We start from the raw sequence: 12777 nt of genomic DNA, 5'->3' as shown, positions 1-12777 counted from the left end.
TGGTCTCCTGTGTAACTCACTACTTAGGAGTGAGTTACTCCTCCTTGCAATTTACTATAAGCAACAAGGAGAAACCTGGCCAAATCTCCTACATTTTGCCTGGAAATCTCAGCTAAATATACAAGTTCATTGCTTATAAGTTCTACTTGCCTTCCAACAGCAGGACAAAATTCAGCCAAGTTATCTGCCACTCTATAAAAAAGTTTCTCTTTTGTTCAGTTTCTAACAACAGTTCCTCATTTCCATCTTAGACCTTGCCAGAATCACCTTTAACATTCATATTTCTATTTTGTTATGATAATACATGTATTCTCTATGACCATAGAAACTTTCTCTATAGTCTCCTCATTTCTGAAGCCTCACTAGAATTGCCCTTAATATTTGTAATTCTACCAACAGTCTCTTCGGGGCAATATAGGCTTTTTCTGTCATGTGTCTCAAAATTCTTACAGCCTCTTTGCATTACCGTGTTCCAAAGCCACTTGCACATTTTTAAGTATTTGCTACAGCAGCACCCCACTTTCTACTACCAAAATTTGTGTTAGTTTCCTAGGCCTGCCATAACAAATGATCTTATGGAGCAATGTGTGATCTCATGGTTCTGGAGGCTGGAAGTCCAAAATCAAGCTGTCAGCAGGGCCATGCTACCTACTGAAGGTAGACACGAATTTTAGGAAGACACCATTCAATCCACCACAGGTTCTAAGCAGCAGAGTTTGGAAATCAACGTACTAAACATGGAACCTCCTGAAAGCATGCCTTCATTTTAGCTCCCCAACTTCTAACCTAGGTCATAGAATGCAACCAATGTTTGCTGGAATTTGTACACCAATGTTGATAGCAGCATTATTTTTTTTATCCTTTCTTTCTCACTCTAATCTCATGACAAATTAGTAGCATTATTCACAATAGCCAAAAGGTGGAAACGATCCAAATGTCCATGGGCAGATGAATAAACAAAATGTAGTATATACATACCATGGAATATTATTTAACCTTAAAAAGAAAGGAAATTCTGACATTGTTGCAACAGAGATGAATCTTGAAAACATTGTGCTAAGTGAAATAAGTCAGATACAAAAAACAAATATTGTATGATTACACTTATATGAGGTACCTAGAATAGTCAAATTCTTAGAGACAAAATTAGAATAGTGGTTATCAGGGGCTGGGGAAGGGAGTACTGGGAAGTTAGTGTCTAATGGATACAGAGTTTCTGTATGGATAACAAAATTTCTGTAGATGAATAGTGGTGGTGGTTACACAACAATGTGAATGTGTTTAATACTAGTGACTTGTATACTTAAAATGGTTAAAATAGTAATTTTTATGTTGTATATATCTTACTACAATAAAATAAGTGTTTGCTGAAAGAATAACTGGGCTAATGTTCAGGGATTTCTCATCCCAGGTACCTAGCCTAGATGTCCTCAACTTTCAGTTTCTTCATAGCCTCACAAAAATAACAACAGAATCCACTAATTGGTTACTTATTATATGCCAGGCACTGTGCTAAGCATTTTGCACGCATTATATTACTTAATATGCATAACAACAACTTTGTAGTAGACATTGGCATCCAACAGCAGATATTGGCATCACCATTTTACAGATGAGAAAACTGAGGCTCAGAGAGGATAACTAACAAGGTCACCAGTTCAAGACCAAGTTCTGTATCACTTTCAGTACTTCACAAGCTTCTCTCAAACCTGTTTGTCCCATGCTCTGAAGATCTAGACAAAAGATGGCCTCAAATTAGCCAAGACATATATATATAAAAACACACACACACATACCTACGTATAGTGCCTTCTAATATACCTGGAAGTACTTTACTTATATTCATTCCTTTAATCCCACAATAGGACACAATAGAGTGGGGCACTATTATTTTCTTCATTTTACAGATGAGGAAATGAGCCACAGGGAAGTTAACTAACCTAAGGTCACAAAACTGGGTATGATCCCAAGAAAGGAGATTTAGGGGTCTTTTAACCAGCTACTCTTTGTGATTTATTTATTTATTTATTTATTTATTTATTTTTGAGACAAGGTCTTGCTGTTGCCCAGGCTGGAGTGCACTGCAGCTTCAACTTCTTGGGCTCAAGCGATCCTCCCACCTCATCCTCCAGAGTAGCTGGGGCTACCAGGATGGGTCACCATGCCTGGCTACTTTTTTTTTTGTACAGATGTGGTCTCACTATGTTGCCTAGGCCGGTCTTGAACTCCTGGCCTCAAGTGATCCTCCTGTCTCAGCTTTCCAAAATGTTGGGATTACAGGTGTGAGCCACTGTGCCTGGCCTTATGATTTCTTACAGGAAGACATCCTCTGTCTATTGCTCCCACAAAGGCAAATAGGCCAACGCTTCTTCTCATCTCATTGGGACATTATTCCTGTTTCCATCCTTCTCATGGTTGAAATGTCTGTGGAATGAATGCATAAACCAGCAAAAGAGAAGCTCCCTGCCCCTTCCAGTTGAAGTTCTTAGTTCAGCCCAGAGGTACTTTGTAATCAGACAAAAGTACTTGGGGTTCTCCAAGCCGACATGCTTTTTCCAGTGCCTTCCTTCGATAATTACAGTTCTTGTGCTCTTAGTTGTGTGTATCCATGAATTATGAGACTTTTTATTGACAGCTTCTATAAGCACAGGCCTATACACAGTAGACATGATAAATGAATAATTTTTCACAAGACCCCAGGGACCCTTCTTATTTCAGCCTCTTGAATTTTCCTGTATTATCTCAAGTCCTCCTGGGCCTGAAACCTTCTCACTCAGATTTTTCAGCTGGATCCAGCTCCCACCCCGCATCTTTGGGTGAGAAAAGCTCTCCTGCCGGCCTCCTCACTTTTGGCTTGAGGTCGGAACTCAGTTGGGGCTGGGAGACGTCGCTGGGCCTGCCCGCCTCAGCCTCTAGTAGAGGAGAATGGGCAGCTCAGAAAGTCCAAGAGGGCCTTTGAGTGTGTCTGCCGGCATCCGCCAGCAGCCATCGCCTGCATTTTATCCAGAAGCTAGTGTCAGGCTCTGCGAGGTATCCATGTTGATAGTTATTGCACGCGCTCATCTTGGAGCTTCTGAATATTCATGAGGGAAGCAGAAAGACCAATGTTAAAGAGGAGAGAAACAGAAATGCATAAATATTAATAAAGGCAGGCCCACGTGCTCAGAGGAAGGCTATGAATGTTAACTAGGGGATGACGTCCAGCTCCCGCGCGTGCCAGTTGGGTGGGTGCCCGAGCGCGGGCGCGCCCCCGGAGCCCGGGCACGAGCGCAGGGAGGGGGTGGGGTGGAGGCGGGAGCGGAGCCGGGCGCCGCCGGAGCTGCGGGGGGAGCGCTCGCTGGCTAGCTGGCTCTCCGCTGCGCTGCGCTGCGCTCCGGCCGCTCCCGCGGCCCGTGGATGGGGGTGTCCGGCTGAGCCCCGGGATCCGCCTCCCTCCGCCAGGACCCGCACAGGTGCCGTCGCGGGGGTCGACTTTAGTTAGGACCCGACCCACTGCTGGGGGTGGGGTCTGGTGGGGGTGGTAAGGAGGCCCCGGGATTCTCTGACAGGACGGTCTGGGGTCGCCACAGCGCCCCTCACCCCGTCCCATCCTGGGATTGGAAAGGAACAACGGGAGGCCGTCGCTCTCCTGCCCAGCCCTTCGGGGAGCGCAGCTGGGACGCAGCGCCAGGCCCGGGAGATGTGGGATGATGGGCTCCTCCAGTATCATCTCAGCATCGGCCCTCCAGCCAGGCCTGGGGTGTGTGTGTGTGTGTGTGTGTGTCCGTCCGCGTGTTTGTGCCCGCGTGTGTGCGCGCGTGTGAAGGCAGGCGGCGCGGTATGGGGGCTGGGGGAGGAAGGGAACGCCGCCCGATCGCGCTGGGGCAGTGGGTCGGTGCCTGGTCCCGGGACCGTTATCTGGTCCAGTCACCGTAAACGCCCCAACATCATCTTTGTCCCTAAGAACTTACCCCCGACCCCGCTCGTGCCCCTCCCCAGAGTGCTGAGCCTTCCCCAGTCCGCGCATTCCTGCAGTGTCAGAACCGCTGGCAGCGGCCGCTGACGCCGGGGGAGCGATTGTTTTACTACAGACGGGCGGGAGAAGGGACCGGGGCGGCGGCGCGGTGGCGGGGCGCGCTGCCGTCGGGTGGGCCCCCGGCTCTGGAGCGCGGGGAGCAGTGTTTGACGGCGTCGAGGGGGTATCACAGCCCGCTCTTCTTCCCTTTTGCCTATCCCTTCCCTCCCCGCCGCTAGGCATCCCCGACTCCCACCCCTCTCCCGTGTCCGGGCTTGTTTGACCAGGAGGGCAGTGGAGTGTGTGTGCGGCCTGCGCGGGATGAGTCCGGCTTCCTCGGAGCGCCAGCCATTGTGCTGCCTGGAGGAGCCTTTCTTTACCCCACCGGACCGGGGGGAGGAGGGAGATCTGAGATGGAGGTGAATGGAGCAGCGGGAGGAGGGGGAGGGTAGCAAGCAGAACCGCGAAGGGGTTGCTGATCCATATGCAACGAAATACCCTTTCTGTCAAAATGTGCACAAACATGCACACTGGCTGGGTTCCGCGGAGGAGCAGTGGGAAATCTGAAGGTGGATCAGTGCAGGGCAGGTTTTAGGGACGGACGTGGGGGACGAGGAGGCACGGAATCAATTGATCTATGGAGCAAGTGATGGGAAGAAGGAGATGGAATGGGGCTTGTGTGGAGGTGCCCAGGCCCAGCGGGGTTAGCGTGGTGAGATCTCCACCGCTCCGCTCCACTCGGGTCAGCTCAGCAAAGCAAGGGACTGAGCATTTGTACCGCAGCCCGGAGCTGCAGCCAGTGCATCATTGTGCTGCAGGGAGACGTTTACGCGTTTCCTACTGGATCTCTGTTAAGCCCCGTGAGTGTCTTTTCTTTTCCAAATTACACCATCTATTGGGAGTGAAAATAAATGGAATAGATTGTAGGACAATCCAACTATAGTCCTGCGCTCTGTTCTGTGGTAAAGAGAGAAAGAAAAGGCGACCCTCCCATGGTTCCTTCTTTCTGCCATTTTCATGTATGTATTTATTTATTTTTAATCTTGGAAGTCTAAGGGGAATAAACTATCACTTGTATTAATCCTTCTTTAAGGAAAGGAGGGCTCCCAGATGAGCTATGAATGAGGACGGGGCAAGCTTGCCAGGATGGAAGATAAGGTTGTTTCAGACATTTTAACTGAAGGATGAAAGCACTCCGCGAAGAGGGGAGGGTGAAAGAAAGTGGGCTAAAGGAAGGAAGGCAGGGTCACCATCTAAGGACGTGCTGCCAGCCCCAATCCACAGAGCCCTCCTAGAGGCTATAGTGGGTCCAGTCAGCAGGCCTGACTCTCATCTCCTGTGCCACAGCCTGGGGTCTTTCCACAAATGCTGGGTTCAGTTTGGATGTTGAGTGACTTTAGTTTCCCAGCACTGGCTTTCGCTTTAACTTCATCTCCAGATGGTCATTCATGCAGCACTTCTTGGCTCTTGGGTAATGAGTTGACAAAAAACAATCAGTCTATATTATGGACTGTTTCAAATGAGCATATGTCTGAACCCTAGAGCTGTGATATTCATTTTGTCTTTTATAATTTTCTAGATGAATCCATTTTCTCTACAGTCTGCCCGGGCTGAGGATAGGTGCTTTCAGCACCTCTTCCTGTTGCCAACACTCAAAACTCAGTCTTAGTCCTAGATTCTAGTTGGATTGGCCTCTTGTTGCTGGTTAATCCTATAGACTGTGTCATTTCAAATCAGAAACCCCACTGGTGTCACCACCTGGTTCTCCCCTGTCATTCCCAGAGAAAAGTACACATTTAAAGGCAGTGTAAATACCTGCAACACTATCTGATTAGCTTTCATGTCTCTGTAAAATGGGACCCATGATCCAGGAACCTTTGAACAAATGAATTGAAAAAAAAGCCTTAGTAAAAAAGATGCTAAAATCCTTTCAGCATAGTTCTCTTGTTTGATAAGCACATTGAAGCATTGCACAGAGAATATCATGGCAGGGATAATTTTGCTTTTACCTGAAGCACTCCCACATCACATTTCTTTTTTTCTTTTTCTTTTCTTTTCTTTTTTTTTTTTTTTTTGAGATGGAGTTTCGCTCTTGTTGCCTAGGCTGGAGTGCAATGGCGTGATCTCCGCTCACTGCAACCTCCGCCTCTTGGGCTCAAGCTGTTCTCCTGCCTCAGCCTCCCAAGTAGCTGGGATTACAGGCACCTGCCACCATGCCTGGCTAATTTTTTTTTTTTTTTTTTTTTTTTTTTGTATTTTTAGTAGAGATGGGGTTTCGCCGTGTTGGCCAGGCTGGTCTTGAACTCCTGACCTCAGGTGATCCATGCACCTCGGCCTCCCAAAGTGCTGGGATTTCAGGCATGAGTCACCGTGCCCAGCCTCCGCATCACATTTCTATGTAAGTAAGCTATCCTGGTTTTCCTAGAATTGTTTTTTACTTTTTTTTTTTTTTTTTTTTTTTTTTTTTTTTTTTTTTTTTTAAAGATAGGGTCTCACTTTGTCACCCAGGCTGGCATACAGTGGTGTGATCATAGCTCACTATAGCCTCAAACTCATGGTCTCAACCAATCCTCCTGCCTCAACCTCTCCAGTTGCTGGGATTACAGGTGTGAGCCACCGTGCCCAGCTTTGTTTTTCCTAGAATGATTGATATTTATTGGATGCTTTCTATATTCCACACATTGTAGTTATCACTTCAAAGATGATCTCATTTAGTCCAAAAAGTAATCTTCAAGGGAAGCACTGTTTTAAACTCCATTTTATAGATGATGAAATTGAGGCACAGTGAGGCTGATAACTTGCCCAAAGTCTCCCAGTTAGGAGTGATAGGACCAGGACAGGAACCCGAAGCCTATGCTCTTAACCATCACAGAGTACTGCCTTAACACAAATTCCTGGGCTGTAAAACCTTTTGTACTCTCTACCTCATTCTGCCATCTTTTCTAATCTCACTTTTTTGTTGCTCAGGGATTCTTAATCTTTTTTGCACTATGAACTCCTTTGGTGGTATGGAGAAGTCTATGGGCTCCTTCTCAAAATAATGTTTTTAAATGCATAAAATAAAATACTTAGTCTTGTAAAGGAAACCAATTTCACTGAAATATAGTTACCTTCAAAGAGCCCGCAGGGGTCTATGTACTGAAGATGAAGAACCCCTGATGGGCAATTACTTGTGTTTGCTTTAGAGCTATGTTGTCCATTGCGGTAGCCACAGGCCACATTTGGCTGTTGAGCACTTGAAATGTGGCTAGTCCAAAGCGAGATGTACTGTAAATGGAAAATATACACTGGATTCCAAAGGACTTAGTATAAAAAAGAATAAAAACCACCTCATTCGTTTTTTTGTGGATTACATTTTGAAATGGTAACACTTTGGATATATTGGATTAAATAAACATTATTTCAATAAATATGATTAAATTATTGATTTATTAAAATTAACTCCTAAATATGTTAACGCTGTACCAACACCTTCCTTAAAACAAATGAGGAAATCAGGCCCAACGATGCTTGTCACTTAGCAAGCCACTGGCAGATCTGTTGGCTCTTGAGCCTGCCTTCTTTCCAAGATATGGTGCTACTTGTATTTATTTTTGTATTCAAAGGTCCTATCATGTTGCCTTTGCAAACAGTAAATGCTCTGAATATGTTTTAAAGCAGTGATAATCAACTTAATCCCAGCAAAATCCTGGTGCAAACTGGTAGTGTCCTTGTCTGGCATGTCCTTTGCTTTGCTTATTTAGAGTTTTAGTTTTGTAGGTAGAGATGGAGAATGGGCACTCCTGGGGCAAAATCCATGAATTTTGCTGTCTGTCTGGTTCTTCTCAGGAAGTGCCTCCAATTTGAGCACCTAACTATATCAATAACCCAATAGACCGAACAGAAAAGCTTGGTTGCCTTTCTGTTGAGCATGTAGGGAAGGGTATGATAGTCAGCAATGCTTGTGCTGCCTGAAATTGAAAATGGAAAACTGTATGTGGGAGACAGATAATTTTTTCAATGAGCACACATTGACTGACTGCCTAGCCACAGGGTAGGCAGTGTATATTTGGAGCCAGGGAAGATATCCAGAGGATTTCTGTGTCCTCGAGGAATTTAAGTTAAAATTGAATGGGGCCCAGATGTACACACAGATGGATAAATCACAGTTGGAAGCGGTGTATGAAGAGGGCCCAATGAGGGGTAGAGGTCCCACAGTTGGTGGGAACTGAAGGGAGGTCTGTGTGTGCAGCGTTTCAGGGTGCAGTGCTCAAGATGGTTATGGAGTATGGCTTTGGAGCACATGGGTAGTTGGGTCTGTTTCTTACAGGATACAGCATAATAGATGATTTAGTCTATTCCTCTGCTCCTAGGCATATGATCTATGTGTGGGAAAGCCTCGGGTGCTTGTCTGGGCACGGTGGCTCATGCCTGTAATGCCAGCACTTTGGGAGGCTGAGGCTGGTGGATCACCTGAGGTCAGGGGTTCGAGACCAGCCTGGCCAACATGGTGAACCCATCTCTACTAATAATACAAAAATTAGCTTGGTGTGGTGGCACACGCCTGTGATCCCAGCTACTTGGGAGGCTGAGGCACGGGGATTGGTTGAACCCAGAGGTGTAGGTTGCAGTGAGCTGAGATCACACCACTGCACTCCAGCCTGGGCGACAGAGTGAAACTATGTCTCAAAAACAAAACAAAACAAAAACAATGCAGGCACTTATTGGAAAGTCTCTACTGATGTTGTATTAGTTTTTTTTTTAAATAAAAAATAGAGATGGGACCTCACTATGTTGCCCAGGCTGGTCTTGAACTCCTGAGTGAGCTCAAATGATCCTCACACCTCAGCCTCCCAAAGTGCTGGGATTACAGGCGTGAGCCACCACACCCAGCCAATGTTTTATTAGTTTCTATTATTTATTGATAAGGGTAGTAATATCTAGGTACATGAACCCTTATCCAAAACCCCTGGGGCCAGGCACTTGGAATTCAGGTTATTTCAGATTTTGGAAGGTAGTAATAGGGTGTACATTCTGCATTTCATCCAGTGGGATCTGGGATAGCAATCTTTGTAATTAAAAAATCAATATTTCTGCAGCAAAACACATGAAATGGGATCAATTAAAGCCACGAGCAGCTTTATATTCATGTTGGTCATGTTTAGTTGCCAGATGAGTTTAGATCATGTCACATTTTGCTGCCAAAATGGAGAATTTTCAGCTTTCAGATCACGTAGTTAAGGATGTGGGTCTGTGATAATAGTAACAGTAATAATAATACTACTACTAAAACACCAACAGAAAGTATTCAACAATATTGGCACTTATTATCTTCCAGGCACTGTTTTAAGCACTTACCTGTGTTTACTCCTTTAGTCTTCTAACAGCCCTTTGAGGTGGTTTCAGTATTATATCTAGAGAAGAATAAGAAGCACAGAGCAGTTAATCATTTGCCCGAGGTCACAGCTGGTAGGACAGAACAGAATGCAAACCTACATGATCTTGTCCGGGAGCTTCGTACTTAACCAGTACCTTGTTTTTGGGAGTAGGGAATGGGAAGCAGGTGTGTCTCTAAAGTTAACTCTATTATTTAGATCAGCCTGGTCTAAACTCACATTATGCTGTTCATTTCTTTTAGATAAACTCATCCTGAAAGTCGCTGTTGTTCTCCTACTGAGCAAGAATGGAGGCCCCACTGGTGAGTCTGGATGAAGAGTTTGAGGACCTTCGACCCTGCTGCTCGGAGGACCCGGAGGAGAAACCCCGGTGTTTCTATGGTTCATCTCCCCACCATCTCGAGGACCCCTCCCTCTCTGAGCTTGAGAATTTTTCTTCCGAAATAATCAGCTTCAAGTCCATGGAGGACCTCGTGAATGAATTTGATGAGAAGCTCAATGTCTGCTTTCGGAACTACAATGCCAAGACCGAGAACCTAGCTCCCGTGAAGAACCAGTTACAGATCCAAGAGGAGGAGGAGACCCTTCAGGACGAGGAGTAAGAAGTCTTAATTGCCCTCTCCTGCTTCAGTCGAGAGCCCTGTAGTCCTTGGCTCCTTGACATAGTGCTAGTTTCTGTCTATAGGTTTATGGCCTATTACTTTCATTTTCGTGTTGTCAGCGGAGCAGTGCCCTGGTACTTGCTGTCATAGCTCTATATATGTCCCTTTACAGTCCCCTGCGGAGAACTTTCTTAAATTGAAACCTTAGAGGAATGAGGGTTTTCCTAGATACAAAATGGAATGTCAGGAGCACAGTAAATTTCAGGGTCTATCTTGAGCTTTCTTTATATCAGTGGAAATCCAGCGAGATGTTAGAAATAAAGTCCAGAAAAAATTAATTAACCATGATGGATGAATCTATGTTATTGGACCAATTTGCTTCAAGAAACACCAGAATTTTGAAAATCCTGAATTTTTGACAGCCCCTCAGGCCTGGAGAGTTATCTACAGATGCTAGGATATGTCCACATAAGAAAGCATCTAAACTGAACTGAGAGCACAGGGGGCTACCCTGGACAAAGTAAAGGTGGAAACTAGGTGATGTGGCCTTTGAGTATGCAGATTCCTTGTATCACTTGCTAGCTACTTCTAGGGTCTTAATAGTAGTCAAGAAAAGGGATCTGAGAAAAGTACTCTTTCAGAAGGGACTAGAAAGAGAAGGGGGTGATATGTTACACAAATTAAAGAAGGATGTTTTAGGCATTTAGTAAAGATTCAGTGGTTCCCCACTATCCTCGGGGGATGTGTGTCGTTTTTTTTTGAGATGGAGTTTCGTTCTGTCACCCAGGCTGGAGTGCAGTGGCATGATTTCTGCTCACTGCAACCTCCATCTCCCAGGTTCAAGCGATTCTCCTGCCTCAGCCTCCTGAGTAGCTGGGACTACAGGCATGCACCACCACACCCGACTAATTTTTGTATTTTTAGTAGAGATGGTGTTTCACCATGTTGGCCAGGCTGGTCTTGAACTCCTTACCTTGTGATCTGCCCGCCTTGGCCTCCCAAAGTGCTGGGATTATAGGCATGAGTCACCACGCCCGGCCCATGGTGGGGGATATGTTTTAAGACCCCCAATTAATGCCTGAAACTGCTGCTAGTACCAAACCCTAATGTTTTTTCCTGTATGTATGTACACATGATAAAGTTCAGTTTATAAATTAGGCACAGTAAGAGACTAACAACAGCTCACAGCAAAATAGAGCAATTATAACAATACATTGTAATAAAAATTATGTGAATGTGGTCTCTCTTTCTCTCTCTCTTTCAAAATATTTCATTGTACTATACAGCAGATAACCGAGCCCTGGGAAAGCAAAACTGCAGAGAAGGGGGGACTACTGTCTACATGAGTTCCCTGCAGAGATACAATATGCATCCATTGTTCTTTAGCTAGCACACAAGAAATGTCAAAGGTCAGGGAAGTCTGAAGCACCTGTGCTTTTGTTTCCCTTTTTGTGGATTTGAGTGGGAAGAATGGCCCACAAATCATGGGGTAAGAGGCATGTACTAGAGGATTGGAACCTGGCTGTATTTGGGAGAGGGTTGCTTATTTGATGACTGCTGTAAGACTCTACCTCTACACATAGAGGGAACAAATATCTGTCTTATTCACTCTTACAGCCCCACTGTCTCATACAGTGCTCAGTTTGTAGTAAATGAGCAAATAATATTTTTGAATGAAATATTGAATTTGAATAAACTAGATGAGTGATAATAGCTAGTAGCCTTGTATGTACATGTAATGTATTTCTAAGCCCACACCATTTCCTTCTTTTCTTTTTAATTAATGCTGGCTGGAAGGTATGATCACAGAGAGCATTTCATTTTGCTGACCAGTACTATAACTGTGGGCTATGTGTTTAAATTTTAAGTTTCAAACAGATTCTTTTTAGATTCTGAGCCTGTTATCTGCTCAACATCTATAAGTAAAAAAAGAATGGCTCTGGGGCTTTATTATGCAGAACATTTTTTCATTCGAGTGCACCAGCCAATGAACTGGAAACACAAAGACTATGAATTCTAATTTTGGTACTCTTTCTAACTCACTGTGTGACCTTGGCCAAGTCACTTAACCCTGGTTGACTGTGTAGGTCCTCATCTATGAAACCTCCAGAGCTCAATCTTGATGAAGTGAGGCTAAGGACTTGTAAAGAACCTAATTTCTTACCTCACCCAGGATGTGCTCTGAAAATGACATTTCAAGATGCGTCCCATTCCTTTTGCTTCCAACAAATAATTTCCTCCTTATCAAAACCCCTCCTCTGCCTCATTAAGGATGAAGGCCCAATGAGCAGATTCTTACTGTCTTCTAGCACATTAGAAGAGGCCACTCAATGTTAATTACCATCACATGGGATTATTGGCCTTCTCAGCCTGATTTTTCTGACTTGACTGCCTCATTGACTGCCTTGGTTAAGAGACCAAAGGTTGAATAATTCCTTCGAGATAAAGTATAATTTGGGGACAGGGTAGAGGGAGGAAGCTGGGAAGAGAAAAATTAATACAGCACTTTCCAGGCATTCAGTTCTAACCCCTCTTTACAATTTAAAATAAAAATCAGAATTCTGTTACACACCTTGTTTCATAGACACTATCCAAATATTTCAACTTTGAAATTATGGCTAAGTAAAGGAAAAGGATGATTTACTATCTCACCTGACTACACTTCTGAACAAAGCTCTAATGTTATTGTCATAAACTTGTTCAGGTCTAGTATTTAGAGGGCTGTTTCATCCACAAATGAGTTAAAAGTGCTATGGATGGGTTAGAAGTAAATAATAGAAGCTTAAAACAAAAGCAGAGAAATACG

At 44.6% G+C, this 12777-nt stretch overlaps 1 protein-coding gene and 1 long non-coding RNA gene across 12 annotated transcripts in view; one reads left to right on the top strand and one right to left on the bottom strand.

Moving 5' to 3' along the window:
* Positions 1–2729: 2729 nt before the first annotated feature.
* LOC717002 (putative uncharacterized protein MGC39545) lies at positions 2730–4446 on the bottom strand. The gene is made up of 2 exons (XR_013404365.1): positions 3951–4446; positions 2730–3073 (listed from the first exon to the last, which is right to left on the bottom strand). It is a non-coding gene; the product is annotated as a putative uncharacterized protein MGC39545 (long non-coding RNA).
* Positions 3337–12777, top strand: part of FEZ1 (fasciculation and elongation protein zeta 1) — a 51174-nt gene continuing 41733 nt past the window's right edge. For 5 of the 11 annotated variants that reach the window (XR_003722316.2, XR_003722314.2, XM_028832702.2 and 2 more), the window contains exons 1-2: positions 3337–3452; positions 9612–9967. Coding sequence is in view for 7 of the 11 variants with exons in the window: in XM_028832702.2 (XP_028688535.1) it covers positions 9657–9967 (311 nt within the window). In the remaining 4 variants the exon portion in view is untranslated. Of the gene's footprint in view, positions 3740–9611; positions 9968–12777 lie in introns of all 11 variants that reach the window. The other 6 variants (XR_003722317.2, XR_003722315.2, XM_077960831.1 and 3 more) reach the window with 2 other exon arrangements.

The sequence above is a fragment of the Macaca mulatta genome, chromosome 14 (assembly GCF_049350105.2).
Source record: "Macaca mulatta isolate MMU2019108-1 chromosome 14, T2T-MMU8v2.0, whole genome shotgun sequence".
Lineage (NCBI taxonomy): Eukaryota > Metazoa > Chordata > Mammalia > Primates > Cercopithecidae > Macaca > Macaca mulatta.
Note: the sequence above shows the minus strand (reverse complement) of the source record. Positions and strands in the feature narration are given on the sequence as shown.